Raw genomic sequence first — 26,500 nt, 5'->3', positions numbered from 1 at the left:
ATTTTCTGTGTGATAAAAACACAGACAACATGGAAGCAGATCAAGAATTGCCGTAGTAAGAACAATGAGAACAACATTCCTGCTCAATCCACACCCATCAGTTTATTTAATTTACATCAGCAAAATATGAAATATCGTGGTTTTATAAAGAGATGGCTGTTTCTACCTCGTGAGTTATAGCTGTATTTTAAACATATACTCCTTTATTGATCTTTCTGTTTGACACACAAAAACAGCATCCTTCCTCTGTAACTGCACTGTGAGTGGTCTAACTTAATTCAGAGCATGTTCTTTCCTCTCTTCTTAACTCTTTTCAGTGGAGGTTCTCCAGAGTAGTGGAGCCCTCCTCCTCCCTGCCCAAAGAGAAGGCCTTCTCCATCGCCGCTGCCCTCCCCATGCCGTGCTACAGCTCCATGCTGGACGACCTCTCTAACGTCTGCCTGCATGGCGAGGAGCGGCTCCCCTTCAGCCAGAGTGACTACAGTGCGCATCACATCGCCCAGCAGCTCACCCTCCTGCAGCAGGTACACCTACACACACACTGCACACATCTGCAACCCAACCTCCCTCATGTTGTTGATGTCTCTTTCCACCGCTAGAGGGAGATATTCCTTCATATATGCATCCTTGGGTTCATGCAGCTAACCCCTGAGTTAATGCTCAAGTTTTATAATGCAGGAAATGTTCCAAGGGTGTCATCCAGTCCACTTCCTCAACTCCAGAGTACAAGGAATCATGAACAAAGCCTCAGCCCCCAACAAGTAAGTTTAATATCTATTTCACTTCAAAATAAACATGTTCATTTACACTAAAAAAAGAAGGTGTTGGAGAGGTTCAGTGCGCCACAGTATGAAGTTGTCTAATTTTCTTTAACCCACTGGGAGGTTAAATAACTTATGAAAATGATGAAAAATCATGGGTTAATGTTGAACTTTAGCCAGATGTATAAATAACCCATTCTTTCTTTATGCCCTCCCTGACTAACTATGATGAGGAGAACAACAACTGCTCTAAAATCAGAACTTAAACAGTATATGAATCAGTTTTATGCTCAAATGAAATAAACAAAATACATTGAAATCAAATATGTATGTAAAACGATCTGTGAAGAATCAGCCTGCATCTGATATCTGATCCTTAATGTATGCATTTTATGGTAAAGCTAAATGGACTTGTACTTATGTAGCACTTTTCTAGTCTTTTTGACCACTCAAAGTGTTTTTAAACTACTCGTCACATTCACCCATTCACACCACATTCACATACTTATGACTATGTAATAAGGGACCATCTGTATTAGCTAATCTTATTTGTATACATTCACACACCGCTGAACAACAGCAAGACCAATTTGGGGTTTGGTGCCTTGCCCATGCGACTGCCGGAGCTGAGATTGATCCGCCAACCTTCCGATTGATAGACAACCGACTCTACCCACTGAGCCACAGCTTATATATTAAGTCAGTGTTAAAGAATGTAAAAAACTGTGAAGGTATTTGTAACAATTCCTTTAATTCGGAGGTGTCATTGTATTGTTGTTGTACTGCACGCATGCAAACATTTCAAAGCCAAAAGAGAAAATGAGCATCTTTGCTACCCTTCCTACCTGCACACATTGTTTGAAAAATGACTGAAATAATGATCTTATCTCACTTTTTTTCTTTTTTCTTTTTTATTAATTTTATTTTCAAGTTATACTTCAGCCTATTAATTGACGTATATTTATGTATGACTCTGCCAGGAATGTGTCTCAGCCTGTCCCACCAGCAGAGGGCAGCAGTCTGCTTGATTGTGAGGGGATGTCTTCAGACAGCTTCCTTCAGCGACTGCTCGCATACGCCGACAGCCTCACTAACTGGATCTCAGCTGAAATAGTCATCTGTGACTCGGTCAAGGTGAGAGGAGACACGACTCATCAAGGTAACAGAGTCAGATGGAGGAAAAAGAGAAGCTGCTGCTGTCACAGCCTGTTTGTTGATTTCTCATTTGACATGGACTCACATGTCTGTCTCAGACTTCCCCAGATGAGCTCCTGTTGCTTTTTAGCAGGAAGAAAATCAAGGCTTGTATCCTGAAACACACAACAACAGCCTGTGTATTCAGTGGTTTGTCTTCTAGGAAACAGAAATGTAATTTATGAAAACAAATTTTAATGGATGCTTATTTTATATCCTTGAGCCACTCCCTCACTTTCACAGACACATTTCACCACAATATTGAATGGTTGATCTGATTTAGGAGATGTTTGCATCCCATCTGATATTTGATTGCCTTCATTTTAACGTTACAGCTCAGGTACTCCATCTGACACCTATACTAGTTGTAGCGTGCTTGAATCATGTCACAAGTGTTCTGGTTCACATTTTAAATCATCTCCACTAAGTATGTCTGAGCAAGCCTTGGCTGTATGCAGTAAATCAGCCCATGTACAGTGTTAAATAAGAGGAAAATAATGGCTAAAATGGGACCCCATCAGCTGTTGTTTCACTAGATAGCAGTAAATTATTCATCTCCGTAAACATGTAGTTTCATATGAAGGCTAAAATGAGGATCCAGTCGTAGTTATTATGTCTCGACTCAAGCTTTATTCTTCCATCTAACGTTGGAGTTGTAGAACTATAATTAACTGCAACAGTATTCAGCACCACTAGAACAAGAGGATGTCAGTTATCTGGATGTCCGATGGCTACGCAGAAAGCCCCATTATGTCATGCGTTACTACCAGAAACTAAATCTTCTTTAGACTATAGCTGATGGGTTTCAGTGTTGTACTTCATCTTCATTCCTTCTCATGTTGGACAACTGCCTCAAGCAAGGACACATTGGACTTCAATGAAACACTTAATGTTAGGATTGCCCCCGTGAGGAAGTCAGGGCTGATGATGATTCAGATGTTAAAGACAACAGTTTATAGCTGATTCCAAACAAATTGTTTTCTGTTTGTTTGTTTTGTTTTTAATGATTGTGGTTGCGTAATTTATTTTTGTTAGGTAACACTTTCTGTAAATGCTTAAGTCATTAGGAAGCAGTTATCACTTAGCTTGGTGTTTTTGTGGGGTTTTTTGTCATATAAAATGTTTTTTTTTAAATGTTTCAGAAAATACAAATCAAGCTAAAACATGCAGCCCATTAGCTTGCCATTATAATCTTTATATTATGGAACATTTACTTTGGCCAATCTACCAGCAGGACAAATATTGGGTATTACTCCTAACTTAAAATTCTAAAGGGTCTCGATTTTACTTCACTACTATTTTGACTGCTTTTCATCAACACAACAAAAAATGCGTAAAATGATGTAAGTTCTTCTCCTTTAATTGCAACTTTAATCCAACTTACTACATACAGTATACTTCTCAATATAATTATTATGATATATTTTATTAATTCTTGCATGTTCATGCATGTTGTGCATGTTTCCACCCATGTTGTGCATGTTTCCACCCTCAATTTCCTGAAGAGCTGATTACTCTTGCATTCAGATGTGCTAAATAAATTGACAGCACTGGCTTCATACACTGCATGAAATGACTCAGAATCTGGAGATGTCTTTGTCTGGAAATTTTGAAATCCATGCTGGATATTGTCCGACCACAGGGTTTTCAGATGTCAGCTGGAGCATGTCTGATCTCCAGTATGGGACCACTTTGATACGATCAGGATATGTAGTCAAGATATTTTTCAGATGTGATTGGTGGCAAATTTTGAATGCCACAGACGTCACATTTCTGATGTCAGCTCAGTATTTTGAGTGTGAAATACCACAGATTTTGTAAAATGTTGCTAAATACTGAGTCCATGATTTAATTGATTTTTGGTCTTTATCGTGAGGCCTCCTGCAACTCCAAGAAAATCATCCAGAAGTCCGACAAGTTTTTTTTCCACTGTCTCTTTTTTTGTGGCATTTTTCCACTTTTTATTTATTGCAAGCTGTCCTCTCCTGCAGACACAAGCTGCTGTGCTGACCAAGTTTCTGTGGATAGGGAAACACTGCTACGAAGCGAGGAACTTTGCCACCGCTATGCAGGTCCTCGGGGGTCTGGAGAACGTGATTGTCAGGCAATTACCAGTAAGGCTGCATCTCATAAACTCCTTCTCACATAAACTCTGAGTTTCTGTTATAAGTCACATGCCCTCAGGTTAAATGTTTTCTATGGCTGTGTGAGAATCAGTCTGTATTTAATTAGTTTTGAGAATTAGAAACTAACATTAATGCATTCAAATAAGATGTAGGGAGTGTGGGGATGTGGTCCAGGAGTAGGAGTCATTTAAAACTCACAATTAAAGACACCAGTGCATATATGAGATACAATAGAAGATATTTCCATATTTCTGTCTTACGGCGGGTTTTATTCATTGAAGCAAGAGCATGATTAGTTTTAATTTCAGACCTACTAAATAAAACTTCCTGGTCTCTTGCCAACAGGCTTGGAAACATCTGTCTTCCAAGGTGTGTGAGATCCTGGAGGAGCTACGAGCTGTGCAGGTGTGTCTCTGTATGTGTGTGTGTGTGTGAGTGTGTTTGAGCAAGCATACACGTATGTTGTTTGTAACTGAAGGCTCGGCTGGTCGCATACGGTGAAACTGGGCTGCAGGGCAAACAAATCGATAGAAAAACAGCTTCCAGCAAGCCGCCTGTGTGCTGAAGGCTTACAGCTGGCTCTACTCCTCAAAGTTTCCCTCAAACTGCAGGCTCCAATTTCTCACCAACTGTCATATTGAGGTGTAATAATGAGAAACATGTCCTCTCTAGCCTTAAATATGAAGAAGCTGAGTATATTAAATGTGCTCTTGCTACTTTGGCTTCAGAGGGACATTTCTAAATGTTCTGCCTGAGTAAGAGCAGATTTAGAAATCATGTGGATGAATAGCTTTCTCTCTGTCTCAGGTGTTTTTAAAGAGTGATGACCTGTGTCTGATGGGGGGAGAACATGCAAGAAAAAGGCCCACCTTGCCCTCAGCTTATATCCTTGCCATGCACGTGCAGCAGCGGGAGATCGGAGCCTTCACACTCACCACTGGGGCATACAAGTGGACGAAGCTGAGGTACAGAGTGGGCTGGATTATATTTTTAATAAACTGTTATTGATCTTATGTTTGCCAGAAAATATCTGTTTCATTTCTGCTTTTTATTTCATGAGAGCCATGGCTGGAGGCATGATATTCTTCCATGTCCATCATGTCTCTCATACTTGTGAGCAGGCTGTATCAGGGATACGTGGAGGGAATTTATAACACACTAAAAGCACTAAAATATTTCCCAACTATCGGGCATATTAGATCGCAATAATCACAGAAAAAAGACCCACAAAACCCTGGAAGGACTGGATGAAAGAAAAAACATGAATCTTGTTTACCAGGGCTCTGACCTGTTGCAGGGTGTACCTGAAGAACTTGACCAAAACATGTCCTCTGGTACAGTCCCAGGATTGCTTATTTAGTGAACTGTTGAATTTCACATGAAGTGGTTTGTTGTTCTGAAACATGCAACAAAGAATTTAGACTTTACATCAAAAGTGTTTGTCTGATTTCTAAAAATATAAAGGCTGTGAAAACTGACGTCTACCATCATCAACAACAGCAAGTTATCTTCCAAACAAATACCTCCACAGCCTGTGCTGGTGAACAGAACCAGCTACCAAGTCTCCTGTGGGACTACTTTATCTAGAAGAGGCGACTCTGAAGGAGAACCCACTGACTACCAAACAGCGTCATGCAAGGGAGGAAACACTTCAAATGTTGCCATGCAGAGGCCTCAGTGAGTCCCAGACTTCTCAAAGGAGGATAAAAAACGACAGGTTAGCATATAAGCTGGCAGGCTAGCCAGTGTGATATGTAATATCAGCAGATCAGTTGAGTGTTTGTACTAGAACCACCTTGCATCTTACCAAACCCAACATGACAAGCTTATTAAAACAAGCAAGTTCCATAACAACAAATAAGCTGCAGTTATTTGGAGGTCTCATACGTGTTCTCATTACGATAGCTAAACAGCTAAAAGGCATTGGGCTAGTAGCTAATGTTGCTTTTTTTCTTTCTTTTAATCTGATTTATTTTATTTCATTCTTAAAGCTCATGTGAGAAATGTCTGGTGTGGGTTGATTTTGCTGCCCCCCTGTGTACAAAGCTGTAGCTATTGTGTCTCGGCTGTTCTTTTCCCATACTGTGTGAGAGGGTCAGTCACACATATCACTCACTGTGAATTTTTGCAGTGGAAAACGTAAACAAAGGCTGTGTATTTTACTGCCACAGACTTTATTTGACATTACCCTGGCAGTTACAAGCTTTAAAACCTACTGTACATTTAAATGATCACTCCTGTCTGTGACGGTCTTGTTTGTGTCTGTGGATCATTAAGAGGCATCAAAATTAATTTGAGTCTTTTCATAACCAGCTAAAACCCCCTCACAGGAGCTTTAATCTCTTCTTTATTGAACATAAAAAACAGAGATTTAATGGTCTGAATAAGAACGTTTCATTTATCGAGTGTGGCAAAAGTTAGGTTGGAAAACTTTCTGCTCCAGAGTGAAATTAAAGAAGTCTGTAAAAAAAATCCTGCAGTGAAACAATATAACTACATTAAAATTTCAAATGGGTCTCCACTGTGCAATCCAATACATATATTCAGGCTCACAGCTTTATTGCCACTCTCACATGTCTTTCTTTATGATACTATATCATATTTCCATTCAGGAAAACACATCAGCCTATGCATAAAACTGCTGGGAGAGTTTCTCTGTGTCTGTGAGATGTTGCAACTCAATCCCAGGGCTCCTAATCCCACCCCCTCCCTTCCTTTTAGATTACGACCATGATTTTCTGCTTGCTTTAACTTACTGAAAGGTGATGTATCGGTAAAATTAGCACACAGCCAGAGCTCTCCCTGTTCAGACACATTATAAGAACAGTAAGTGTCATTTACTGATAATTAGCTCTCTGCCCACATCCAAAGTATCCATCTATGACAAAGTCGGCCAATTCTCCACGAAGAGTGTTTTTTCTGTGTCCTTCTCCTCCTCTCCAATATGGCTGACCAGATGCTGAGGTCAAAACGAGAGGTGGAGGGATGCTAATGGCACAGCTGTTGGATTTGGGTTGTCAGTAGGGGTGCCAGTGTTACACCAGATGGCGCCTGTGGGATGGGGTTTGATTGGAAGAGAGGTTTTGGGCCAGATGCTGGGAGGCCACTGGTTGCGCCAGATGCTGGGGTCAGGAGATGTAGCAGAAAGGCAGAGACACAGCTGGTTACTGTGGACCCGAGGTTACCCCTGCTCTCTCCAAATCAGGTCAAAGCTGGTGAGGCTGTTGGGTAGAGAGCTCAGGCCTAAAATGCAGAATTTAGCATGTGTTTTCACTATTTCTTTTGTTCTGTGTACCCATTTTATGTCACTTCATCCTCTTATCCATCCATCTGCGGCCCAAGGAGCATAGCAAAGGTTGTAAGCCAGGTCCACGCCTTCCAGGAGGCTGTGTGCTCCTACACCCAAGGCCGGGAGTTGCAGGCTTACCTACGGAGCCGCATCACCCGCCTCGCTGCCTCTGACATCCACCTCTTGGCCGCAGACAACGATGCCAACTTCCAGCAGACCAGCGAACGACAAACACGGAGGATCCAGGACACACTGAGGAAGGTTAAGGCCACTTTCCAGTGAGCTCGGCCTGGGTCACACGTCACAACCCAGAGCCAGAAACCACCACTGGGTCAACACCCCTATGGCGAAGCCCAGACTCATGAAACTCAGACATCTCTGTTGTTCAGGCAACCAAACTTTCCCACTTTCTGCCAAAGACTCCTTAACTTCAAAATTATTCATAATTTCTGATTGGAGCACCAGACAAACTTTCTTTACAACTCATACAGTTCACACTCTTAATTTACTCCCAGAAATCTGTTGCTTCTTTTCTTCAATGAAGAAAACTCAATTACAATATTTCATACCCTGACATTTTTATAAAACCTGTGACTGACTGTGTGCTTAAGCTGTTTAGGACTCTTTATAAAAAGCAGAAATGACGTCTAATATTAAGGCTAGATTACCTTCATTGACATTTAAGGGCTGACAAAAGCCACCGTGTCAATGCAACAATGTGGAAATATATGATCAACTGCAACGTCGTTTGGGCGTTTAAGCATCTCTAAAGCACAAAATCCGCTGACATGATGGCACAGCTCTGCTTTCTTATGTCAGCCTTTTTGTCAGTTTACTCCTCTGAAGGACGACTCTCACGTGTACCGCGATGAAATGTTTTACAATATACTCATGGTCCCTGGAGGATGAATTCTTCTTACTTATGATGACATGTCTTGTCCTCTTGCTCCAGAGTAACCTCTTAATTCCACTGCAAGTGTCTGTGACGCATTCCATCTGCGCCCTTCCTTTGGAGCTGGTAACACCCACACTAGTCAATGCTCGTGTTTCCACTGAAGCCTTGCAGTCCCAGAGGTGTCTCCCCGCTCTGCTCCACTAAAAATACATGCAAAGTCTGTTTTCAACAGAGGCTGCGAGCAGATTCTCCTGAACAAGAAGTCAGATATGGGAACAGTATAGAACACTGTTCAGGGGTGCTGGTTTGGCCCACCAGTCAAATCCTGCACCTCATGTACAAAGTCCTCGAGCAGGCAGCCCAGGTTGGGTTCTCTCGTCCAAGTTTCTTACTCTATCCACTGTCCTGTCCTCTAAATGAAGGCATGAGAGGCAAAAATAAACTTTAATAAAGAAATGTAATTCAATTATAAAATTAAACACTGTGTTCAGACTCCTGATTTCATGTCTTATTGTATTGAGATTTTTTTTATTATGAAAAAAATGTTTTAACAAGGACTAAACAGCCACAAGTTTTAGATGCACATCATTTAAAACTGAACTGTTAACTTAGTCTGAAAGTGACAGCACAACAAAGCAGTAAAATATTCTAAACTTTATACACACTTTGGGTGTGGTTGGTGCAACACTGAAAAAATAAAACCAATCTAATGTCTTCATCTCACTTCCATTGAAAAATATCCTGTTGGACTAATTATAAGCTACATTTGCCCAACAAGTCTTCATAAACACATTTTTAATGATATTTCCACCAAAAAATATGACTGATTTGTTTGTAATGTGTAAAAAAAATCTACCAATGGGGTAAGAAAAATCTTCTTGTTGTGCTTTTTGAAATAAAGATTTATGTTTCTTGGGAAAAGAGCATTGTATTCAATCAATAAACTTAACAGGTATCTTTTTCTAACCCCATTGGCAGATTATTCTCACTCAACAAGGTCGTATTTTTTGCTCATATTATCTTGAAATATGACATTTTTCTGGACTCTTCAGGTGAATGTGGCTCATATTAAGTTCAATAAGACATTTTATACCAGGAATGCTGAGGAATCCTGAATGGTGTTTCCATCAGTTGTTTTCAAAGAATTTTCAACCACATTTGGAAAAACTTCACAAGATTTGTTAACTATCAACCAATGATGTCCCACCCAAACAATTTTGAAAACACTCCCTGTTCATTTGACTGTCTCATGAGGTCAGATTTCAACTTTTCTCATCCTTGGTTTCTCACACAATATCTACAAAACTAAACACACTACCATCAGTTGTTAGAGCTTAATAACAAATGCAAGAATGCTTAATTCAGATTGAAAACACGGCAAATGTTTATTAAAAAGGTTTTTGTGAGGGCACACAAGTGTGACATGTACACTCATGCAACAAATCCCAGTGTTTATAGCCTGAGTTGTATTGGCACAGGTTTTTTTTACTACATTAAACTGGACAAAAAGTACTAAAAACAGTTCAAAAGACAAGTCTGCAATGGTTAATAGACCTGTACTGATATACAGGTCACTCAAAGTGCTTTTAAACTATTTGTCACATTCAACCATTCACACCACATTCATACACTGATGGCAGAGGCTGCTGGAGAACATCAGTAATCCCATTCATATGCATTCACACAACTGATTGTTAACTGACGGAATTTGAGGTTTAGAATCGACCCACTCTACTACCAAAACATCGGTGCCCTTTAAACATTCATTTTGTGTCCAAAATTGCATTTTGTGCACTCTAAGACTTCCAAACTGAATCCTCAACATGAAAGTAGACTGAAATACAACACCATATGGACAAAAAACACAATCATCACGATCATCATTCATGACAGCAAAAACATGCTGTAGAAGTATTGTTGCAGTGTGAAGTAAGGATGATCACAGTCAGGATCCTCTTAAAGTTCTGCAGGCAAGTCTTCCCACATGTTGTTCACAAAGGAGAAAAGACTATTTGCTCACATGAGGATTAATTTATGATCACCCTATATTTCACAGTTAATGCTTAACATGTTCAACCCTCTCAAAACAGCTTCTGATGGGGTATGCTGCTGCTGAGTATCCAGGCAGTGATGTTCCTGCCTATTTGCTTTTATTTATCCCTCCGCATCAATCCCAGGAGCTAGCTAGCAGCCATGGGTTTGCTCTGTGTTAAAATGCTTTCACTTTAATTGCTGGTCGCTTCTGTAAACCAATGAGTAGCCTTAACCAGTCCCTGTCTAACCTTCTGTTTGTTATAAGTCAAGGGTAAATCAGCAGAACCAAAGTGCTCTCAAAAATGTCATTGGAACTACCATGCCCTGTTTTTGTGACTTCCTTATAAGGCCTTCATTTTAAGGTTGCTGTTATAACTTGCATTTTCCTATTTGGGATATACTTTGTCGTATCCACACGCTGCTACCCGAGTGTCATTGCAGCAGAGGAATACTGGAGCACAAACACAGCACCAAGTTAATTCATCCACGTATAACTTCGAAATTGTTTTTTTTTAGGGAACTGCACAGAAAATCGCACCATAATATTGAAAGTGTGTCTAAACACTGAACTGTTCTACAAGAATCCGCTTTTGGTTTTTGAATCTGTTTGAAGTTTATCAGATGAGCTTTACACGACCAGATTGATAAATTCATCTAAAAAATGCCCCAGTTTAAAAAACACAATATGCAGTAAATTAATGTATCATCAGAAGTTTGTCATGCCAGCTCACTGTTATAAAAATACTTGACCCTTGCAGAGAAACTGATGCAACATAATGACATGACAGTGTGTAAAATGCCATGTGAGGACTGATGTTCACTCAGTGTGTATTTTTCTATTTTTCCGCTCGCTCTGTCTCCTCCACGCTCTTCTGCCATGAAACACAGCGTGAAGATGGAAAGTGACATGCTATGAAGATTTGCTTAATTTAGCCAAATAAATTAGATTTTATGAGCCCTGTCTCAACAAAGTGTATTACTGTCAGATCATCAGTGATGGGATGGCTGTGCGGAGGGTTACAGGCTTGTTGGAGAATGTGGGATGCAATGGGTGGAGCTGAAACTGCTCCTCCTCTTTTCCTGGAGAGATTTGAAGTAATGACTCAATATGTGCTGTCTGGCATTTTGCTTTATTATCAATGGGGGATTAGCTTTAGTGTTACAGTTACGTCATACTTTAAACCAGAAAAAACTGAGCATTTTATGAATTTATGTTTATGTCACCCGGTCAGAATGAACCTCTGTGGTGTGCTTACATTAGCTTCAACTCCAATCACTCACCAGCACATCCATTATATTTGTATTTGTTTGTTTTTGTGCAAGGGTATTTGGCCTTTATTACAACTGAAGAGAGACACGTACTGTGGGGAGTGGATAGTGGGGGATAGCATGCAGAAAAGTGTTGTAGTTGAGAGTTGAACCAGCGACTGCTGTGAGCCTCTGTTTGTGACCCACAAACAGAGGCGAACTCTCAAACCACTGAGTAAAACTGACACCCAAATGTTTTAGACTTGAAGTGAACAGGCTGAAACAGAAGCAGTGCATCTTTGTGTGTGAAAGGGATCTTCTGAATCATCTGCAGTCAGCTTTTGGAACAAAATTTGAAAGCTTAAAGCACCTCATCTTACATCTCACCCTTGAAACAGTTACAGGCATTAAAAATGAAATCCATGGCACATTACCGCATTGCATTTCTGTAACAGCCTTGGGACAAAGCTCAACCATTACTACACCTATGTACTTACATATTGAACCCAGCAATACCGTCATATTGTTGTACGAGAGTGCAACCTGCACCCACGCTTTAGCATGTTCATGCACATGCTTTATTCTGCTCTGACAGCTCCAATGCTATGCATCATCACTACTTTTAGCCCGCCTTCTTACAAGTATTGCCAGGAGTACAGGAGTATTAGTTGTGGAACGACCCGCCATTACCCCACTATTTTGCCTCAGTGCGTTACACAGTGCAGAGGAGATGCATTAGGTGTAAATATCCCATCTGGAAATGGCAGTCTGATATAACAGCAGAAATGTTACATTTTTGATCTAATGGTCCCTTTCGGTTTTTTTTTCAGATCATAATTAAACCCTTATAGTTAATATCATTTCATAAAAAGCTAAAAACTCCTCGCTGGAGCTTTAAGTATTTTCTTGTCTCTTCTCACTATGATATACTTCACTACATCAACACAGTTGTTTTGGGCTAGATACTTTGTTATATTTTATATATCAAACAAACATATTTGAATATGCAGGAAAGGCCTTAAAATTATCCGACCAAAAGTAATGCACATGAGGTGAGTTACACCATGAATTCACTATTTCCCAGTTAACATATGAGGAAATGGGCTCATATTCATATGTTTTACAGCCGATACTGGCAGACTGGCAGACAGACAGACAGACAGACGGGCAGACAGAAAGACAGACAGACAGACAGCTCCTTGATGCAAGCAGAGGTGAGGTGAGGAAATTGGCGCAGTGTGAAGGCGATGTCCCGCGCGCTCTGTATTGTTATCTAACGTGATCAGGGAGCATCTTCAAAGCTCCACAGATAAAGAGCCACAACAGGCTGAAGAGACTCCTGCCTCCACTGCGACAGATCACCGATAAACGAGACAAGCAGGCTCAGCCTCTTATCTGCTCTGTCATAGAACTAAACGATCAGTTTAGAGGCATTGTTCCTGAGCCGTTGCACAAGGAGATCAAGCAGGTCGCGAGGAGAAATTTGTGTCTACTTGTGTGGCACCTGTAAGACCTGACGTGATGCTGTCAGTCAGATCACTACACGAGAGGACTGAGTACATGTGCGCCATCAGGGACTGTGGGCCCTTTGAAAATATCACATCGTGATTTTCTAGAAACATTCTAACTTTTCACACCCAAACCACGGCCGTGCCCCTGACTGGACCATTCACAGGAGATGTTTCTATTTTTCTCAGTGAGACTGTGGTGATTTCACCAACAATCGCTGGTTAATTGGAGATCTATGGGCTGATATTGGAGCCTTTGGTATGTGAAGCAGCCCATTGAAGGATTAGTTGATGTTTCAGTGGGCGGCCTGTTTGGCTTCCTCACAGCTTGTTTTGGTATATTAACATGTGAACGGGTGACAATCGGCCGTAATTGTGTTGCTACTGTAAAACCTTTGATGTGTGGTGTTTGAAGCGCTTGCGCCAAACGCTGGCGCCAGGGCTCACCGGGGGATCTAAGTCAACACCAAACCCACCAGGTCTGCTCTGTTTCTGCGTTTCAATGGAAGTTTCAAAGTTTAAGGGTATGGGAGAGTATACAGGCGAGATGGAAAAACATGAGACTGGATGCGAAAATACAATTTATAAAATATATAAAAGCCTATATAAAAAAGTAGAAATTCTATATTAAATAGAAAGCTAGTTTAAGTCAGAATGATGCATGACCTTGTTTACCCAACCAAATAGCTAAACATAAAACATGTCAGAGCTAAAAGTGAGGACTCTAGATGCATTCCCTGAAGTAGACTGTTAAATTAATGACGAAATAAAGAAATACCTGGTGCAAAACAATGGTCTTTGAATCTCAGACAAAGTATGAATATAAGAATAAAACATTTATTTTAATCAGTCTGATTAAGGTCAGAAATTCTCCAAATAAGAGTGAGTCTGTCTCTGAAGACAGAACCACAGACAGAACAGTCAAAAAGTTACGACTAAATCAAATGACAGGGAAGAATGTGTGTTAAAAGCATGAGATTTGAAGTCAGAAATGCTGAGTTTCTCTCACGCTGTATCACAGACAGTGAAGTCATATTCTTGATGAATGTAAATAAAGTTGCTGCGGTTCAGTTTTCTCACATGTTTTGTTCTCCCCTTCAGAGGGAGGAGGTTACATGTCTGTTACAGACTTCTTGTCTACTCCTCCCTGGTTGAAAGTCAAGCAAAGCCCTATATCCAAGACCAGAAGTTACATAAGTTATCTGTGATAAGAAATGACATTTGAGACAGACTTAATCAAAGAGGTCAGGTCTAATGATGTCTATACCCACTTATATAACACGTAAATAAATGTAACTTTATTATTATTTTACTAAAGAATGGAGACCAAGAAAGAAAGAAAACGACATTCAGATCATTGTCTTCTGAAAAAGTCTTAACTTCAGCATTTTGCTTCTGTGACTTATTTGGTAAGGAAACTGTTGCATCAACATAAAGCTGAAGACTTAGGCTACACAATAGTGGGGTGGCTATGCAAAAGTGAAGTGAAATATACTGCTGAAAGTTTGAAAATGGAAAGTGCAAGGGTTAGGTTTCACATCATTATTTTCAAGTGGTATCTTCATACTATGTGATCCGTTTTGCAGACCTTCATCAAGCCACATATTTTATATTAACCCTCCCTGTGGTCCTCAGAGGTTTTGAACCCATACTGGATTAATGCCACAGATTTCAGGTTAGACATGGACTGAATAAATCATATTGTTTTTTAAATAGCAAACTTATCTGTGACAGCCCTTACAACGTTGTCACCTTCCCCTCTGGGCTACTGTATGCAGCAGGATGAAAGTCTGCAGGAGCTGCAGCTGTGTCTGCAGCCACAGTTTCTGTCGAGGCGGACAAATGTATGAGCTCAGGACAGTTCTCACAGACTCAGTGGCGCCAGGTTTTCACACATTCACAGGATATGTAAAGACTTCAATAACGAGCCATTAACCCCTAATCATTGGGATCGATCAGGCGTTTACAAGGGCCTTTACATATGCAAATTACACCCTGGGCCGGGGCCTTATAAAGCTCGACCCTGCTCTGAGTCAAACACACACACTCCCTCTGACCCTCGTTGGATTTACGGATCACTGAGCAGCACTGCCAACATGGTCAAGTACTTTTCTGTGGAGTGGCTGGCCCAGAGCCAACACAACACCACACCCATTGAGGAGCACGAATCTAGCATGGAACCGACGCCGACCTGCAAACCTCACATCCCCTGTGTGGTCCAGCCTCGCCCGCCGACGCTCGGAAAGAGTCACCTCCAACCAAAACCTAAAGGCACAAGGACGGCTGTAGTCCAGCGGAGCGACGGGCAGCAGGACCCCAACCTGTTGAGCTCACCTACACACACTTCAAGCTGCGCCTCTCCAAGTAAGTAGTCAATAATCTTAACAACATAGCCTTGAATAGATGTTGTAACGCAATGAAGTGTTAACGCATGATACGTGTTTCTAACCAGAGCCTTTTCTCACTCTACAGTTTCTGAAGCGAGCGGTTACTCATCTGGGTACGAGAGCGAGCCAGCATCCTCTGAGTGTCTCTCTGTTGACGAGCGCACAGAGGTGGATAGCTACGGACCACAGCGCCGCGTGCGCTCAAAGTTCAGCCCCGAGCAAATCAGCAAACTGGAGAAAATCTTCGCCAAGCACAAGTACCTGGAGACAAGTGAAAGGATGAAAACGGCGCATAAGCTGAACCTCACAGAGACTCAGGTAAAAAGAAGATTCCAACTGTTCACCACCAGTTAAACAACATGTTATTCTGCATTCATGCACACATATGGCTTAGATTACATGTAGTAATGTATATCGCATTTCTCTCAGGTGAGAACCTGGTTCCAGAACAGGAGGATGAAGCTGAAACGGGAGGCCCCAGACTACCTTGCCCTACAGTTTCACCGTGTGTATCAGCCTCTGGCCCCGGCTCCTTACCACGGCATGGTCGGAAAGCGACCTCACTACCCCGCAACCGGCCCGGCCTTCTACCCGCTCCCTGTCCCACAGTTGGTCGTCCAGCCTCAGATGCCCCCTCCACACCAACCTCATCACGTTTTCCACAGCCAGCATTTCTACTGAACGAGTGAAAAAACAAACTAAAAGACTGTTCCCCGTAAAACACTTAAAATACTTAGAGTGCAATCTTGAAAATACTTGAAGTGTGATTTTTATTTGTATGTGATGTAAAAATTGTAAATATGTGATCGAGAGTATATTTATCACTGAATAAAATCTATCATAACGAATTGCTCCTGACCCCTCAATTTATTTGCGCAGCATACACAACACTTCGGCCATTGAATGCAGATCTAGTTGTTTTGGTACCAGCACTGTATATCTCATAGATAGAGCTGATGATATTAACTTAATTGGGGGATTAGTTTAGCATGAATACATCATCCTGGCTTTTATCTTAGTCGGGGAAGGTTTGAAGAAGGAGTGATTAAGAAGGGAGTTGGCCATTACTGTTGAAGGATCTTATCTCAGCGCATTGTTGGGATCTCCTGCTTTGATTCTCTCATTATATCAGACTGCTATCAGGCCCAGGGCTTGACAGTGTAATCCATACAAACAAGTCTTACAAAATCAAATCAGCTAGGATAGTGCATTCATTCATCCAAAACTTTAACCACAGAGGGATATCATATGCGTGAGAATGCATGCTTGCAGAGCTGCCCTCACCTGTCATCACAGGCTTAGCCCACCAAATGTTTCGCTTTCAAATGCATTTTCACTTCAAACGTTAGCTAACGTGCAGATCATAGTCAACAATTAGTCCTAATTAATCCGCCCTTTTGTGAGTTTGCACTTCCCGCTGGAGCCCTCCGGACCGGCTCCAGCGAGTCTGGGGCTTTGTATGGAGAATCAACCTGAGCTTGCCTGAGGCTCGCGAAAACGCCTGATTCGTATGATGAGATCTGAAAGACAGAGAACTAAACTCACCACCTCTGTAATTTCTTAGTCATATTCAAAACCCGACCAAATTCAGTTAATTAAAGTACAATGCAAAGGCTAGCCATTTCATTTGTAAATCTTCACACATATTTGAGGGCTGCAGGTTTATTTGTTGTCTGTCCTTCAGCAAATGTCCCATTCAAATCGGTCAACAGAGATCAAACGAAACTTTCTCGGTCTCTGGCGGCGGGGGTCACACCCACCTGAACCCCCCTCCAAAACAAAGGCCTCATCACAGGGCAGCCTGATGCTCAGACAGCTGGGCGCGTCTGTCTGAAGCTCCAAACCCAAATCAAGGACCTGACAGCCAGCATGGAGACATTTCAATCCAGGAGAAATTAGCATTCTGGAGTTTAGCCCTCAAATCATCAGAATGTGATTAGGTCTCACTGTTAGCCAGTGACGCAGTAGGACGACAAGAAAGTGTTGTTTAATGGGCTCCCTATCTTGTATTCAGTGGCGGATATCACCTTCAATCACTTTATGCAGAGCTCATTTAGCCCCACCTGACAGGTAACTGATACTCAGACTCACTGGCGCCGTTGCGTCCCAGCCATGAACGTGAGAAAACGCACAGCCCAGCCTCCATTAACCTCAATTACAACCACCATCTAGTTTCTATCGTTCCGCCGACATTTCTTTGCATATGCTAATACAGACGTGTGTCCCTCCTATATAGCAACCAAAGGTCCCTGGAAGGTGCAGAAACACAGACCCCTGTGACCACTGCATACAGACAACATGGCAAACTTCAGTGTGGAGTGGCTTTCCAGAAGTTACTATGACGAGGTGACACACAGGGGTGAAGAAGCTGCACAATATTCAGAAATAAATGGAGAAGTTGAAGAATTTACAAAGGAATCAGCTCCCACCTCGCCAAACGGTAAGTCCAATGATCAACAGTTTCTTTTCATTGCGCCTTAGATCGACAGCCCTCTCTATGGCGATTGATTCTGATTGTATTAATTAAAGGCTCCGTTCTTTCGTACAGACAGCTGTTACACATCAGGCTCAGAGAGCGAGGTGGGAGAGGACAGCGAGGGAGAAGCTACCCAGCAGCGTAGGATGAGGACCAAGTTCACATCCGAGCAGATCAACAAACTGGAGAAGACCTTCGGCAAGGACAGATACCTGGGTGCTGCACAGAGGAGGAAGATAGCGGAGAGGCTGAGACTGTCAGAAACTCAGGTGAGTTTTAGATTAATATTGTGTTGTAGTTTTGCATTTAAGAGTGTATAATATAAATGAGTATATAGTTCAATAGTTAAAAGCTGCATGTACCCCTTCAGGTGAAAACATGGTTCCAAAACAGAAGGATGAAGCTGAAGCGAGAGGTCCAAGATCTCCGCCCGGAGTTCCTCCCTGTCCCGGCCTCTCTGCTGCCTCCTCTGCTGTTTCAGCACCACGCGCTGAGTGGACAGCTCCCTGTCTACAGCGGCATTTACCCGCAGCTGCAGCCGCTCCACAGGGCGATCATGCCGGCTGCTCTTCACCAGCAGCGTTCTCCTCCCGTCATCATGCCCCCACACTTTTATTAAAACATGTCACCATTAAAATAGAACGTTTGTCTAGAATCTAGACAATAATTACTTTCTCTAAAAGAGAGGATCAAAAGTTATATTTAGTTATAATATATGTAAAGCACTACATTGAAGGAATGTAATATTTAATGATTGAAATTAAACTTGTTGCAAATGATGTTTTGAGTGTAAAATAAAACAGAACTCAAGACTAAAGCTGTTTTTTTTTTTTTTTTTTTAAATTACTGTCAGTCCGTCACATTTGCTTGGACTCGTCCTCTCTTTCACTCTGGGTATCTCCAGTATATTTATGGCTACTTTTATTTGCATGAAATATTATTCTTTCTGCCAAGGAATGTGTGTATACATTACTTAGAGGCACATTTTGTAGGCTTTTATATTCAATTTTATACAAAATATTGTAAAACGCTGGTTTGGAATTGGTCCTTTCACATAGCCTATAAATCTGCAGTCAAACTCTACATCATCATGTCTCTGTTCGGATCCAGTTTGTTGCCATCTGTTGATTTCTCGGTGCTAACTGTAACACAAGGAACAAACGGTGCGGTCTTGTTTTGCTATTTCCACCATGAAGTGAGCATGTTTTGCTTCATTCTCTCTCTTTCTGCCCATTTTCTTCTCCTTTGATGAAACCCCACAGAGGCTAAAGATGATCAGAGATATGAAAGTGGTCAGTTTGACCCAGAAACAGCGAAGAATCAGTTTGTGGTTGTGCACGTTCTTCATTTCAGTCCCCCTCACCGCTTCTGTCCGCTGCAGGCAAATGTTTTCATTTGGCGTCCGGTGGCAACGCCCCCAGCGGTGCCCCTCTCTGCTCTGATGTAGATTTGCATCTTCAAAGGAACATCAAAGCGCAGCTAACTGCTGGATCATTGAGATCCATTGAGCTCTATTGTCTCCAGATTGAACTCTTCACACCTACCTGAGAGACGCTGAGGGACGGCGCCTAGAAGTCTGCCTGAGGTGTATATTCCCTCACTTTAGAGTCATTAAGTAGCTCAGGCTAAGTAGCTAACTGATTGCGTCACTCTGTCATAAAATGCGCCTATGATTTGCAATTGGGATTCAGAGAGGAAGTCCCTGCTGGTGGACTGATTATGATTCCTGCTGATCATCAGACACTAACATGTAATGTGGCAGTAACACCAGCTTTTCTATTCAGCAGCCACTGACCAAAGGAAGTCTTTACATAAATAAACAACTGTAATTACTCTGATTAGCATGGAATACAGATTATAAAGTATGGGCAGCCTGTGACTGGAAAAGAAAAGCACCAGTATTTATCTCAAAACAGTTTAAATATACTTACAAATTAGAAAAAAATAACAATTGGAATTAACTTTGAAGGAAAGCAAAATCAAATATAACCATGACAGCAGTGGCCTACAGTCCAGACCTGTTTTTAGAAACAACATGACATGTTTGATTAAAATTTGGGGTTAAACCAATACAAATGATGAATTCACTGATAAATGAAACAAATTCAGCTAGATTACAGACATCAATTAAATCAAACACATCTTACAATGGCAAAAAATATTGCAACCAAACAATACAGGGTAATTTCTCATTTCAAAGTTTGTATCCTCAGTACAAAGATAGACTATAGATGCTAAGCAACCAGCTTGTGTGTTGTCTTAACATTCATGCCTGCTGCTGCCTGCTGACTGTGAGCAGCACAGATAGGTTGACAAAAAAAGTGAGACATCTGCTGATGAAGGCACCTTAATCAGATGATCTTTACACTGTTTGGATTTCACATGTAAGACCCTGGTTACATCAACAGCCTGATTTCCTTATTTGGAAACATAAAATAACCTGTCCATACATTGTTGTTGCAACACAACTTGTGATTATATGCAGCTTGTGCTACATAACTCGTAGATGAACAGTGTTTGACGTATTATATGAATACTTCAAGTGCTTCTGTAAAAGCCTGACCATATAAGGAAAATGTATGTGCAGGTCACAAAAAGGGCCAAAATGATCCAAAGTTTCAATAACGATGATCCATGAATGACCAGTGAATGTATCCAAAGTGTCTGCTCTTACACATGGGGACTCTTGATGAAGTAAATGTTTGGTTTTTAGTGCTCTCAAATGATTGTTTGAATAGGTCCACAATCCAAGGACAACGGGAAGTGCTCCACAGATTCTTCCTCATGTCCTCTGAATGATTTTCAAAAGTAAAATAAGATAGATAGTCCTGGTAAAAGTAAGAATGTGTTCATCCCTGACATCCTGCATTCAAAATTGAATATCTTCTTAGGAGACTCCTTGCAGTAATGGTGGCTTATTTACTTCTACTGATTTGTTTGCACTGTTTCAAATCATTCTTGTGTTTGGAGATTTAGCAAATTTTTCAAACTGGGTTATCCTGTCTTGTTAAATATTTTGCTCATCACCCTCAACCAGTAAATTATTATTTCTCGGGTTGTTCAACAGCTACATTAAGAGGACCACAATCAGCTGGGAAACATTCATCCATCATATCCTTTAAAAAAAATTTTTCAATGGCCAGCTGAATTTGTGTACTTTTCTATTTATGTAGTCAGAGTTTATGATTTAATCAGAAATGACAAACCGTCAATGACAACATCTGACAGAATTTGCAGTCAACCAGGAAAGTCTGCCATCAGAGGATGATCTGTAGTCTTGTGTCTTTAGTAGATTTGGACAAATGTTAAATTAATGTAAACAAGTTAAACCACTGAAGGACATCATAACTGACATTGTGTCAGATATCACTGGAACTCAAATACCTGGCAGCTCAAACATTTGCTATCAAATTATGCTTTTTTGTTAATATACTGTAGATGGTTCTTTGGCTGGTTTAACTGCAAACAAAAATCAAATTTGCAAATCATTTTAAAGTGTTGTTCAGTTGGAAGTTTCTGAAAGCATATTAAAAAAATTGTAAACAAAACACCTGGTTTACAAACTTTGATCCATGCTGTGAAGTGACAGCATTTTAATAATACCTCATCACTGCTGTGACAATAATCATACATTGCTGTTAAATTTGGTTGACAATTTGGTAGCAGCCACAAATTATTCTTCCCTAAATGAATTAACTCTTCATTAGAGATCTTGCTTTAGAAAGAAAACTCTGTGGCTGTGTGAAATTGAGCACACTGTGTCATGTTTGAGAACTGAATGGAAGCTCTCAAAGCTGCAAGATTTGTGGTATAAATTCCAGAAATCTATTTTGTTCACTGATTCGCTTGTTTAGCTGAACACAGAAGAAAATCTATTTGGTTTGAGTGCATTAGGGGGGAAAGTGAGTGTAAAACTTGCAGCTGAAGACTTAACGTTGTTATTCTCTGTTATTTTGTTCAACATTCATAAAGGTATGGCCTCTGGGTGTTAACTGACAGAGGTGACTTGATGGTTTAAAACCCACAAACCAAGTCAAAGTATGACTTTTTAATGCCTCTTCCTCTACAAATGCATCCACAGACAAGGTAATAATCTATTCCTCCCAGCAGGAGGCATAATCCTCAAAGGATTTCCATGCATCATCAACAACTATAATGAGAGGGACATGATTCATTTAAAGGCTAACTGGACCTTATATCCAGCCAAGCAGAGATACAGCCCCGTCTGCTGCAGTAAGTGGGACGTTCCTGGCTCTAATGGCATCATGAGCATCAGTAAATGATCCAGTGTAAGAGTGTGTAACAGGGCGGAGGCTTGTTGACCTGAATGACAATAAGTGCTGCAGGGATCCTTTTAAAACCAGCTAAGTGTTCAGGTGAAGATGTGCTTTTAGTACAATGAAGCTGCAGTAGAGGGATTGGAGCCGAGGCTGGATGATAATGATGATGATGATGATGAGGATGTTCAGTGGGTGAGCTATTAATGAGACATCAGCTGATCCTCATAGTGATGGAATTAAGCTCACAGTATTTAAAGCTTCTTCCTCAGAGATGATTTGCATGTAGAAAATGTTAAATTAGACATTGTAATATGATAGTAGCCACTGAGGGTATGTGTGAACGAATGTCCCTACTCAAATAAGACTGCAGTTTAGTCATTCAAGTTGCCTTCTGACACAGAATGTGCTTATTTATGAGGTACAGTATATGTACTCACTGTTTACGTTCTACACTTCTTTAAACTTCACCTGTAGATATTAAATTGCCAGTTTTGGCCTTGGATACACTCTCTACACTCATGCAGCAGCTTCTGTATTAAAAGAAAATTCACTGGCTGCTACTTCTCACAGAACACTTTTCTTTTTGTAACCTGTGCTCCAGCTCTTGGGGTCAACAAAGAAAGTCACACAGTATTTATTCACAATTATTGGTAAAGTCCCTCCTCACTTGACACAGATATTTGAAGCTGTGCAACCAAATCCAAAACAGGATCACTTTAAATACCCTACGGTTTAGGTATGAACCATGGAGGACTGTTTTTTGTATTGCTGCACCCATTTTGCAGAATAAATTTAATATGACAGCTGAGATGCCTTCTCTGGTTTTATTGTATGATGTTTTCAAAGAGTGAGTGTCAGAACCACTAAAAAGAAAGCGATTGAAACTGTAATAACATGGGAAAACAGCAAAGGAGGAATGGATTTGCAAGCATGAATTTGTGTTGTGGAATGTGTTCTTTTCTTTATTTCTACATGTGTGGCTGCAGGGAAAAGAGGCCCCACTCTCAGTAGTTCCTCCCTGATAAAATAAAGAATAGACTTACAATTTCAGAGGCAAATGTATGACGGTGATCCATGGCCTTGCGCTCAAGGATGTAAGGATGCATGTAAGCTAATTTCCATATAGTTCACTCCAGTATGCCTCTTGAATTTCACTGCATTAAACACAACAATACATCTATAACTCATGATGCATTACAAGCTTAGGAGACCTAAGGACATTGATTAGCCAAGCGAGAGGCTGTTGCCTCTAAATTACTGTGAAATATAAGGTATAGGCTTCAATTGCAACACACTCAACACACTCCATTTTTTCCTATTTGTTACTCAACTGTATGTGTGGTGTGAGCCTGACCTTTTTTCATGTAGTTAACACATTTATATTTCTTTAAACTAAATGATTAAGTCTTAAAGGGTTAACAATTCTATAAAATTTCACAAAATGGGCAAAGGTAAAGACCACAAAGTCATAAACATAATGAGAAATCTACTCATGTTTTTTTTCTGTGAGCCGTTAATCATCCTCCCCTTCCCTCTGTACATTCTTCTTCTTTGTTGCACCCCTGAGTTTGGGACATCTGGACCAAAGTAGATAAAGATAAGTTAAATGGTAAAACAGGTAAATCTCTATCTGCAGAAGTGATGCATCTGCAGAACGCATCTCAAACAATAGATAGACAGATAGATAGATAAAGCTTTATTGTCTGCCACAGATGGTGGCAGAAATTCTTCTTTGACAGGGCTGAAACAGGTGCATACACTTCACAATAAAGACAGAAACAGAAAGAAAAACATATAGTTGAAACAACACCAACAGGCTGCAGTGCTTATTTTAACTGTTCAGTGTGGTTATGGCAGAGGGTTATGAAAGATTTCTTGTAAGTGTTCTTACGGGCCAGCAGTACTTTATACCGTCTGCCTGATGGCAGCAGCATGAAGGAGTGGTGGAGTGAGTGTGAGGGGTCCTCAGTGATCAGGGTGGCTTTCCTCATCACTGAGCGGCTATACAGTTCAGATAGGGGGGGTTGGAGTGAACCGGTTATTTTGCTGGCCTGATTGACAATGCAGGAGAGTTTTGTTTTATGCTTTATGATAAGAAAGTTGTACCAGGATGAAATATTGAAGGTGAGAGTTGATTCAATGATTGACCTGTACACCAGAGTTAAAATATTACTGCTTACATCAAATGTCCTGAGTTTCCTCAGCAATGATGCAACAGACATGCAATATGTTTGTGTCCTGCTACTTTTTATGTGTAAAGTATATTTTGCTGCTAATAAGTGCAATTTCCCTGATCTTTAATGCTAATTTTGAATTGAATATTGTGGAAATCAATTAAAGATTTAGGTGCCTCTTCAAACCACTGACTTTGTTTCACATTAAACATTATCTGTCAAAGATTAAACAAAGACTGTCACAGCTTTGTCTAAACATATACAAACAAACATAAGACTCTTGGTAATTTGTGTTATAAATGTATCATGAAAAAACCTTTAGCAGCAGATTTTAGAAAATGTTCTTGTTTGGGGTTAAAGCAGCAATACTGAGGCAATTTCTTGGGCACTGTTGCCCATCAGAGTTGCCCAAAAAACTGCCTAGTGTATCACCACCCTAAATCAAAATATGTATCTAAAGATTCTTTAAATGTCTGCTCTGCCTGACTAAGTTATTCATCCTGAAGACTGGTGTGCGCGCTGTCTGAAAATGCAGCAGAATGCATAAATGTCAAATCCAGAATTTAATGCAAATAAGGTTTTTATTCAAAGACAACAGAAAACAAGTTATTCAGAGGCAAACACATGTTTCAAACAAGACAAATGAAGCTGAAATCACTCAGGTCCACACACACAGTGATCACAAGGGAATAAGATGACATTTAAGTAATAATATAACATCAAAAATATAACACAGAGACACAAAATCACCCTTGCCTCGCTCTTTGTGGTCTCCCTCTGTACACTGAGTCAATGGAAAGCTGGAGATTGCTTTAGATGTGTGTGTTAGTGTGTGTGTATGTGTTTTGAGTGTCTCCATGTGTGTGCTTTGAGGTCAGCTGTCAAGCGGAGAGGTGCTGATGAAATGCTTCTCTGCCCGGTGGAATACCTCAGCAGCCCCATTTTCCCATGCCCTATGCCTCTTTAAAGTTACATCTGAAAGAGGTATATGCATAGGAAAAAGGAAAAGCGAGTGCAAAGAGCCGTGCTGTTCGTTGCTGCGTGAGAGAGGGAGCCTGCAGGGTGAAAAAAGTGGGTCAGTTACATGTCTGCATGTACAACACAGGAAATAACACACATATTCTCCCACTGTTGTACATCTACAGGCAGCCAGGCTTAGTTGTTGAATATAAAACCAGATGCAGTCTATCTTTAAGAGAGCAGGCAAATGTTTGGACAGAATTTTTCTAGTTCCCATCAATCTTTTCAAATGAAGTCTATAAAGCGAACGAGGCGTGAAGAGAACTTACCCTGCAGAGGTCCAGATGAGTCTCTCCTGGGAATGCACCTCCTCTCACACATTTATCCCTCCACAGGGACCTTGAAGATGTTTGAGGAAGACAAAGTAGCTGTTGTGTGTGCTCGCTCAGCACTTCTCCTCCCTCTTTTGGTTTACAGCCATGGCGACACACCTGTGGACACCACGGATGCCTCTGGAGTGAGGAATAACAAAAACTTTTCCCTTCCACTCCACTGATACACATAGCTGGGATGCCTGTGCAGAGTTCATTGTGTGTTAACAGTGAACTTGTTGCAGTTATTATCTCCATCTGGCCCTCACAGCAGACGTCAGAGGCAAAGCGTGGAGAGGGGAGATGTTCAGAACGGGTCGTTCCTGTGCCACTGGAGAGGTTTCTTATCTGTTCAGGGTTTTTTGCTCCGTCTGTCTCCAAGAAGAGGGGCCCGCTGTGCTTTTTAACACTCATGGTTTCCAAACAAGGACTCTCAGTGTGCTGGAGCAACACACACACACGCGCACACACACACACACACACACACACACACACACACACACACACACACACACACACACACACACACACACACACACACACACACACTCACTCACTCACACATATGCAGTAAAACACATGCGCACACAGACTGTGCAGTGTAGGGAGTGTTGTGGCATGTCAAGGCCAGAGCAACATGCAGAGGAAGAAACTTTTTTTTCCCTCTGAGTTTGCAGCACTAAGAGCAGCAGTCATAGATCATAAGGTTTAATGAAGCAAGATTTCTATCAGATGATTATTTTGGTCCAGTTGAGGTCATCTCACAGCACACTGCAGCTGTAGAAGTCTGATAATGC

General features: G+C 41.0%; 3 protein-coding genes and 1 long non-coding RNA gene across 7 annotated transcripts in view; 3 read left to right on the top strand and 1 right to left on the bottom strand.

The window, feature by feature from the left end:
• Window positions 1-8,764, top strand: part of LOC117811880 (kinase non-catalytic C-lobe domain-containing protein 1) — a 51,375-nt gene extending 42,611 nt beyond the window's left edge. For 2 of the 3 annotated variants that reach the window (XM_034682371.1, XM_034682372.1), the window contains exons 25-31: window positions 318-524; window positions 679-761; window positions 1,742-1,895; window positions 3,947-4,069; window positions 4,427-4,486; window positions 4,889-5,046; window positions 7,424-8,764. In XM_034682371.1, the coding sequence (XP_034538262.1) occupies window positions 318-524; window positions 679-761; window positions 1,742-1,895; window positions 3,947-4,069; window positions 4,427-4,486; window positions 4,889-5,046; window positions 7,424-7,652 (1,014 nt within the window). In that variant the 3' untranslated portion in view covers window positions 7,653-8,764. The other variant, XM_034682373.1, reaches the window with a different exon arrangement.
• A 3,999-nt stretch (window positions 8,765-12,763) lies between these two features.
• Window positions 12,764-16,290, top strand: vox (ventral homeobox). Its single transcript, XM_034682369.1, has 3 exons — window positions 12,764-15,419; window positions 15,528-15,760; window positions 15,872-16,290. The coding sequence occupies exons 1-3, from the start codon at window positions 15,152-15,154 to the stop codon at window positions 16,121-16,123; spliced, it is 753 nt and encodes a 250-aa protein (XP_034538260.1). The 5' UTR covers window positions 12,764-15,151; the 3' UTR covers window positions 16,124-16,290.
• A 483-nt stretch (window positions 16,291-16,773) lies between these two features.
• Window positions 16,774-18,673, top strand: vent (ventral expressed homeobox). 2 transcript variants are annotated; one of them, XM_034682368.1, is made up of 4 exons: window positions 16,774-17,512; window positions 17,679-17,882; window positions 17,991-18,187; window positions 18,289-18,673. In XM_034682368.1, the coding sequence occupies exons 2-4, from the start codon at window positions 17,741-17,743 to the stop codon at window positions 18,535-18,537; spliced, it is 588 nt and encodes a 195-aa protein (XP_034538259.1). In that variant the 5' UTR covers window positions 16,774-17,512; window positions 17,679-17,740; the 3' UTR covers window positions 18,538-18,673. The 2 variants fall into 2 exon arrangements, with proteins under 2 accessions (XP_034538259.1, XP_034538258.1); XM_034682367.1 differs by having other exon boundaries at window positions 16,774-17,882.
• A 6,261-nt stretch (window positions 18,674-24,934) lies between these two features.
• On the bottom strand, window positions 24,935-26,085 carry LOC117812076. Its single transcript, XR_004631128.1, has 2 exons — window positions 25,662-26,085; window positions 24,935-25,427 (listed from the first exon to the last, which is right to left on the bottom strand). It is a non-coding gene; the product is annotated as an uncharacterized LOC117812076 (long non-coding RNA).
• Between the last annotated feature and the right edge of the window lie 415 nt (window positions 26,086-26,500).

The sequence above is a fragment of the Notolabrus celidotus genome, chromosome 4 (assembly GCF_009762535.1).
Source record: "Notolabrus celidotus isolate fNotCel1 chromosome 4, fNotCel1.pri, whole genome shotgun sequence".
In the NCBI taxonomy this organism is placed as follows: Eukaryota; Metazoa; Chordata; class Actinopteri; order Labriformes; family Labridae; genus Notolabrus; species Notolabrus celidotus.
Note: the sequence above shows the minus strand (reverse complement) of the source record. Positions and strands in the feature narration are given on the sequence as shown.

What these genes read in the sequence shown, in the direction of transcription:
- vox (XM_034682369.1), top strand. Translation starts at nt 15,152, where the DNA reads ATGGTCAAGTACTTTTCTGTGGAGTGGCTGGCCCAGAGCCAACACAAC. An exon ending in TTCAAGCTGCGCCTCTCCAA is followed by an intron (nt 15,420 to 15,527) that starts GTAAGTAGTCAA and finishes CTCACTCTACAG; the next exon opens with TTTCTGAAGCGAGCGGTTAC. An exon ending in TGAACCTCACAGAGACTCAG is followed by an intron (nt 15,761 to 15,871) that starts GTAAAAAGAAGA and finishes CATTTCTCTCAG; the next exon opens with GTGAGAACCTGGTTCCAGAA.
- vent (XM_034682368.1), top strand. Translation starts at nt 17,741, where the DNA reads ATGGCAAACTTCAGTGTGGAGTGGCTTTCCAGAAGTTACTATGACGAG. An exon ending in AGCTCCCACCTCGCCAAACG is followed by an intron (nt 17,883 to 17,990) that starts GTAAGTCCAATG and finishes TCTTTCGTACAG; the next exon opens with ACAGCTGTTACACATCAGGC. An exon ending in TGAGACTGTCAGAAACTCAG is followed by an intron (nt 18,188 to 18,288) that starts GTGAGTTTTAGA and finishes GTACCCCTTCAG; the next exon opens with GTGAAAACATGGTTCCAAAA.